Below are 8,124 nucleotides of genomic sequence, written 5' to 3'. Positions count from 1 at the left end.
AGGGTGTTTTTAGATCATTGTCCTTTTCACAAATAAAGGGCACAGAGTCATTTTAATTAGTCCCATATTTCATATATAAATTTGTGGCTAAAAAACAAAATTTCGATTCGCAAATTAGTACTCCTATTTACCAGATGTCATATTCACCAGTATTTAATTTTGGTAATTTGTTTTGGTTGTAGTAGTGTGGGCAGGTAGAGCATATTCAATTCCATACATGCTAGGAATTTATATTTCTACCCTTCACATAGTCTGCCTCGCTATTAATAAACTGTATGCAGATGCAGTTGTTGTCCAAAACAGAAAATCACATTCAATCATGAAGACTCTCTCACACACTCAATACTCCTCAATCTCTTCTTCCTCCTCCTCCCTCTTCCAACATAACCCAACTTTGCAATGGCAGAAGCAGAGGTGTAAGGTATACCATACCTACCCACCCCTAAGCAGAACCATCATCAGAGCTTCGCTCTCATACTCCGTCTCCAACAAGGCATCACCCGCAGCAGTGATGCCTCCAGAGACAAAGGTACAACCGCGAAGAGCAGCAAATGAAACCCCTCTCACACCAATAAACTATCTCGAACGAGCCGCGGTCGTGTATGGCGATTGCCCCGCCATTCTATACAACGACACGGTCCGCACGTGGTCCGAGATGTATAGGAGGTGCCTGAAGCTGGCCTCGTCCATCGCCGCCCTCGGCATCAAGCGAGGCGACGTTGTCTCGGTCGTCGCGCCAAACATTCCTGCCATGTCCGAGCTACACTTTGCCGTCCCCATGGCCGGCACCATCCTGAACACGATCAACCTCCGCCTCGACGCCAACGCCATCGCCAATTTGCTCCAGCACAGCGGCTCCAAGCTCATCTTCGCCGACTGCCAGTCCGAGTCCCTCGTCCACGAGGCCGTCTCGCTCCTCCCTCCGCATCTCCACCGCCCGACCTTAGTCGTCGTAGGCGACGACGCCTGCGAGAGCTGCTCCGTGGACTGCTGCATCGACTACGAGAACATGGTGGAGGGCGGGGACGAGGATTTCAAGTGGCTGAGGCCGCTGAGCGAGTGGGACCCGATCACCCTCAACTACACATCGGGGACCACCTCCTCTCCAAAAGGAGTGGTGCACTGCCACCGTGGCGCCTTCTTGATGTCGGTGGACTCGCTGCTTGACTGGTCCGTGCCCAAGCAGCCGGTCTACCTGTGGACGCTGCCGATGTTCCACGCCAACGGGTGGAGCTACGCGTGGGGCATGGCCGCGGTTGGGGGCGTCAACGTTTGCCTCCGCCGCGTTGACGCGCCCTCCGTGTACGAGGCCATTGACAAGTACGGAGTGACGCACATGTGCGGCGCACCAGTTGTGCTCAGCATGCTCACGAACCATCCCAGGACAAAGCCGTTGAAGTCGGCCGTCCACATTATGACAGCCGGAGCGCCGCCTCCGCCGGTGGTGCTGGGGCGGGCAGAGGCGCTGGGGTTCATTGTCAGCCACGGGTATGGTCTGACGGAGACTGGGGGTTTGGTGGTGAGCTGCGCGTGGAAAAAGGACTGGGCTCAATTAAGTGGTAGGTGGAACATTTCATAATAGTAGTATACTCGTGATTAAATTTATATAAGTTAGAAATTGATAGAGTTCCTTTCTAAAACCAATTAATATTAGGAGGAGGAGTCTACGTTACTTATACAATGGTTTCAATCAATTAGTATTAGTAGTATTAGTCTACTATACTTATACAAAGGTTTCAGTTTTTTTATACCGATATAGTATACTACTCGATCTGTCCGATAGAAATAGATTGAATTTCCTTTTTTTCCCCGTTCTATATAAATGAGTCATATCTATATATGAAATTTTTTTCTCATTCTCTTTTAATTTATCATGTATGGGCACCTCGATCCACTACATTATTTTAACTACTTTTTCTGCGTCTCTTACTTTACCTATTGTGAATTAAAATCCATATCTTAATTAGCCTATTTTTATGGGACTGGGGAGTATAATATTATTGGAGTCAAGATTTTCAGCTTTAGTATAGATATAATGGTAGATAAGTTAATTTTGATCAACACTCAGCGACTCGCTCTAATACCACGTCCATCATAAAAAACAAGTTGATATTAGGAACAGTAGTCAATGAAACTTAGATAGTACTCCCTCCGTCCCATATAAATAGGTCATTTAGGGTTGACACAGGTTCTAATGTGTAATTGGTAAAGTAAGAGAGATGGAGAAAAAGTAGTTGAAATTGTGTAGTGGGTGGTGGGACCATAAATGATAAAGTAAAAGAGAAGAAGAAAAAAGGTTACCATGTATGGATATGGAGACGGAGGGAGTAGTTTAAGACTTTCAGTTATGTATTTACACTTATGGGTGATACTGTTATATTCGCTTTTTATTTATTTGGCCAAGAGTATAATGGTAAGAAATGGCAGGGACGGAGAGGGCAAAGCTGAAGGCAAGGCAAGGAGTGAGGACTGTGGCGTTCGGAGAAATGGACGTCGTGGAGGCGGACACAGGGAAGAGCGTGGCGAGGGACGGGGTTACAATGGGGGAGATCGTGCTACGCGGCGGGAGCGTCATGCTAGGATACCTGAAAGACCAAGAGGGGACCAAGAAGAGCATGAGAGACAATGGCTGGTTCTACACGGGAGACGTCGGGGTCATGCACCCCGACGGCTACCTGGAGGTCAAGGACAGGTCCAAGGATGTGATCATCTGCGGTGGTGAGAATCTCAGCAGCGTCGAGGTCGAGGCCGTCCTCTACGCCCACCCGGCCATCAACGAGGCCGCCGTTGTGGCCCGTCCCGACGCCTTTTGGGGGGAGACGCCGTGCGCATTTGTGAGCTTCAAGGAGGGCGCGGCTGAAAAGCCCACGGAGAAGGAGATCAGGGAATTCTGCAAGGCAAGGCTGCCGCTGTACATGGTGCCGAGAACCGTCGTCTTCCAGCCGGAGCTGCCCAAGACTTCCACTGGAAAAGTTCAGAAGTTTCAGCTTAGAAACATGGCCAAGGATTTGGGCAAGGTTTATGTTTAAACATAACAAACCAAATTAATTGCAACTGATCATATTTTTAAATGTTGATGTGAAATATAATATTTGTATGTTTTCATGCTATCAATTAGGGAACAATTGTTACAAATAGAAGATATGTATTTATGAGGCGTTCCTATTTAATTTTATTTTTAAATATTATTAAATGATAGTATTACAGTTGTACTAGTTTTTTTATTTTACTTGTGAGTCACATTAAATCGTAGTTTCGTTTTCAGTTGTCTATTTCTAGTTGATACACCTAACTTTTGCAATTAACATCAATCACTAATTACTTACCAAAATATAACTTACTAAAGCATATGAATTTAGCATGGGACAATTTTCCATTATGAAAATATCTATCAAATAATTATGATAATTTATGCCCATGAATTTTATGATCAATGTGCTATAGCTTTTATGGTCATATATTTATGTGGTTCTTCTATGTTTTATTAAATTCAACGTGTCTTACACGAACATATATTTCAAAATTTAGATTAATTTAGGACACACTAGTTAGGTTTAATGTATCGAATATTTAAGTATTGTATCGTTATTGTTATTGTAATTTTTGTACTATGAGATAGTATTACATTTTATTATACAGTAGGTCGTATTAAATTAAAACACTATTTTCTATTGCATACCTAAGAACTAATATAAATAATGTATCACAATATAGATGGCATAGATTATGTTTAATGAATATCGGTGTAAAAAAGCTCGCACATCATCATATGGGTAATAATAATGGTGATAATTTTTGAAAATTTACATCATTTTCCTTTATCAAAATCTCATATTATTAAGAAATATAATAGCACCAATCATATAATAAAAAGAATTCCTCATTCACCAAATCATTATTTCAACTTTCGATAGAATATCATCAATTAGGATTTTGTCAGAATTCTCATCAAATTATTATTCTGAAATATTTTTTTGTAAAAAAACTAATTTAAATATAAAAAGTTATGCAAAATTTAAAAGTATGAATCATATTAGGAGAAAGATTGATTTCCTTAATGATTTGTGAAGATATAATTGTATGCAATCAAATGTTAAATCTCAAAAGTTGCATTTTTGAGTAAGAAAAATGCAAAATAAAGCGAATTAACTACTGAATAAAATTTTATAGGCGTGTTATGGTGCTGACCACCTCACGTATGCTAACTACTAATCATAGCCATTGGATCTAAGAGGCGGATGGTTGAATTTTATTACATACTGATCCATGGCGGAGGGATTTTAGTGCACACATAATTTTATTCTCTCTCCTAAATCTCGTGAAATTAGCATGCGAATAAAAGATTTGTATAATGATCTATATTGCGTTGTATGTTGATCCTTTAATCTTTATACTGATCCATACTTGAGCACAACCATGCAATTGAATCGACACAGCCTGCAATACAATCCCGTCCTATAAAAATATGCACTTTCTAAATTTAGAAACTCTTTTATCAGTGAGATCCATTATTCGCTAACAATATTTTAATTATTATTTTTCACTTCTCTCTTACTTTACCAACTATACATTAAAATCCGTATCCAACTATTGTGGAAGGAATAGAGTATTAAAAACTCAATCCCCATATCTTAAAAACATAATAAAAAACTAGTACCAAATACAAGCAACATAAATTACAAGTTTATATCAGTATATACATTAGACACTGTAATTAGCACATAGTACAAACTAAATAAATATAAACTAAAATATTTGTTGAAAAAACAATTAAATGTTGATTTCGTGCCATAAAGGATCTCTGATAGCCAAATTCTATCATGTATCTTTGCCAATAACATTATATAATTAAGTTGACACGCGATCATGTTTTCATTATTCCATTCAGAATATATTGTTAGCAGACAGTAACATGTATAAATCGTGCACAACATATTTCATGTATGGCTCAAAAGTTTTTAGCCCTTCAATTGAGTAAGTTATCAGTTTAGTGGTACACAAACGACACAAAATCCACTAAATATAATAAAATTAATGAGGTCTGCGAAACTTTGATTTAGTGATTTGGAAGTTCTCCCTCTGTCTATTATAAATATATGAACCTACTTTGGTATGAAAATTAAATGCATCTCTTAGTTGACAATTGATTGATTCATAAATATTCTTATTCGTGTGGTTGGGTGGGGCCCAAGTTAATTTAGTTTTACATTTTCCAACTCAAACCACTACGTGCAACGTTGGGTTTTCCAAAAAACTGAGAGGCAAAAATGGCAAAATAGGCAAATTCTGTAAGGAACAACCTAGTAAAAATAGCAAAACAGCCGAACCTGGTGAGGTTTTCTATGCATAATAATTGCGATAAATATTTAAGATAGTCCAATATTTGTTTCAAAATCAAGATTTAAATAAAGAAGTGGCTATAAAGAACAATTTCTACAAATTAAGGTGTACTAATTGAGAAATACATCACATAATCGATAATGTCACATTGAGCATTTTGAAAAATAAAAAGTATAGCTATGATTTGAGTACCCAAATTATTGTCCGTACGTTGAAGAGCAATGTCATGAATTATATATAATCAAACTAATACTTCGTGATATTTAATTAAATTATTTCGAATCATGCATAGTTAAATTAATACTATATTATTAACCATACAACTAACCAAAAATTTTCATAATATAATTTCAAGTATCACCTTCGACGGTGTTGTTAATTCCAAAGTAATGTCGTTCGCTTCCAAAACGTATTAATAATACTCCCCCATCCGCCATAGTAAGTCTCATTTAAATTCGACACAATTTTTAAGAAATGCAAAGGAAAATGGATGAAAAAAAATAGTAGAATGTGGAACACATTTTTATATATTAGTTATATAAGAATACGTGTGAATAATGAGTTTGTGGAAAGTGAATCAACATACCATTTGTTGTAAAATTGAACCGGAGCTACTTATGGAGGACAGAGAGAGTAATAGTTCATAAAGAGCCACATAATCTAAAATAAACTTGACAAGTTTTGACACTACACGAAAACCTGATAAGAACACACGTATGAAATTAATAATTTGTATCACGCTTTATTAGAAAGGAGGGAGTGTCATTTTTCCAAAATGAATGCAAAAAAGAAGTGTATTGCTTTTGGTGGATCCAGTGGCGGACCTAGAATTTTGATGCTGAGGGTTTCAATCTAAAAAAACAATTGTTGTATTATTTTAGTGTCAACGATTACCTAAACCCAAATATGAACTTTATGGAACTGCGAACATAGATGCATAATGAGAGAAGTAATTTTGAGAATGAACAATATAAAGTATGGGTACATACGGTGACAGTGTCGGCTAGGCCAGTCAAATTGGGTATCGGGTACTCGATCCCGAAATTCCCAAAAACTAATACCAGATACCCGATCCGAAAATAATTTTGGGTACCCGGATACCTAACTTGGATATCCAGTCCTGAAAAATCGGGTATCATGTCCGATTGGGCAGTGGTGGAAGAGGGCGGCAATGGTGGACAACGACGGTTGGGCAGTAGAGGTAAACGGCGGTGCAATGCCGAGAGCGCGCGCGGCGGCATCAGACACAGAGGGAGAGGCTAGGCGAGAGCTGAGCAGAGAGGCATGGGAGGGGAGGAAGGCGTTGTACACGTCTTTTTTAGGGTACATACATGCGTGGAAGGATCCCCTACCGTGGGCGAAAACACAACACCTTGTGCTATTGTACGACATAGTTTTGCCATAATTTAAGAGTACTTAGTTTTCCTCTTTATCAATAATCACACTGATGATTTATCATTTTAATAAGTGCTATTCATTTTCCTCCTTTTTTTTGTCTCCTTTTTTTGTGTTTATACGTATATGGCCTCCATATAAGTAAAATAATGGTTCTTTAAATTGGAAGCATAGTATTTTCTAACCTTCTTTTTTTCCACTTTTCAAATTTTGAAGTTAAGACTGAAAAGATTCGGGGTTCATTTAGTTTTTTAAATAACATAATAAATATATAATTTATTAAATTTTAAAATAAAAAATGGATAATTCGGGTATAACCCGATACCCGATAATCCAAAAATCACATACCCAAACCCGATTTTGAAACCCAAAAATTCGGGTATCGGGTATCCAATTACCTGATTTTTCAGGTTTGGATACCCAATACCCGATATCCATTTTACAACCCTAATGTCGTCGTGGATACCCGATATCCATTTTACAACCCTAATGTCGTCGTCGAAATAATCAAATAATATTTTTTAAATAACGAGCACTAACTTTAACATTAAATTTACCAATATTATACTATAGATGGAGCTAAAACTTAAATACTCCCTCTGTCCCAAGGCAGTAGAGGCTTTTCTTTTGGGCACGCGATTTAAGAAATTGATGTGTTAAAGGTTAGATTGGAGAGGGTAAAAAGTAGAGATAATAAAGTAAAAGAGAGTAAAGTATGAGAGAAGAAAATGTTTTGCCAAAAAAGGGAAATGACTCAGCTACGTAGGGACAACCGAAAAAGGAATACGACTCAACTACCTTGGGAAGAAGGGAGTACTATTTTTAATTTTAGATTATAAATCATTACTTTATAATTTTACAACAATAATATTTGTGCCGATAGAAAAAATAAATTCTTGTTTGAGAAAATACAAAAAAAACTATAACTGAATTAGCTAGAAAATCCAATGAAATACATAATTGAACTAAATATAAATGATGAAATCCAAAAATGCAAAATCAACAAGTACCAAAACAGAGCTCAAGGAATCGAACTTGCATCTCATAGTTCCTTGTTAGGGTTGTCAACCAGCTAGGCTAATCAATGTATTATTAACCTAGTTTGCATATATATTATATGATTAAACCCCAAATGGGTGGGTTCCAAGGAACCCCTATGACCCCAAGTAGGTCGGGTCGGCCTCTGTGTGGGTCAGATAGAGTACATAAAACCAGAAGGTTGATCTTGAAGTTTTTTGTCCTCTCTTACTTTGATCACAGCTCCACAAATGCTGATGATGTTAGAAGATGATTGAATTATGAGAGTGAGGAATCAGATCTTCAACTTTGAAGCTTGAGGGGGCATTTATAGCCTCAAAGTCAAATCCCTCAATATGGTAAATCTTCAGC

The 8,124-nt window shown here is 38.0% G+C and overlaps 1 protein-coding gene across 1 annotated transcript; it reads left to right on the top strand.

The window, feature by feature from the left end:
• The first annotated feature begins 288 nt into the window (after positions 1 to 288).
• Positions 289 to 3,198, top strand: LOC121745410 (2-methylpropanoate--CoA ligase CCL4-like). Its single transcript, XM_042139306.1, has 2 exons — positions 289 to 1,559; positions 2,428 to 3,198. The coding sequence occupies exons 1-2, from the start codon at positions 320 to 322 to the stop codon at positions 3,027 to 3,029; spliced, it is 1,842 nt and encodes a 613-aa protein (XP_041995240.1). The 5' UTR covers positions 289 to 319; the 3' UTR covers positions 3,030 to 3,198.
• Positions 3,199 to 8,124: the final 4,926 nt, after the last annotated feature.

The sequence above is a fragment of the Salvia splendens genome, chromosome 1, assembly GCF_004379255.2.
Source record: "Salvia splendens isolate huo1 chromosome 1, SspV2, whole genome shotgun sequence".
In the NCBI taxonomy this organism is placed as follows: domain Eukaryota; kingdom Viridiplantae; phylum Streptophyta; class Magnoliopsida; order Lamiales; family Lamiaceae; genus Salvia; species Salvia splendens.
Note: the sequence above shows the minus strand (reverse complement) of the source record. Positions and strands in the feature narration are given on the sequence as shown.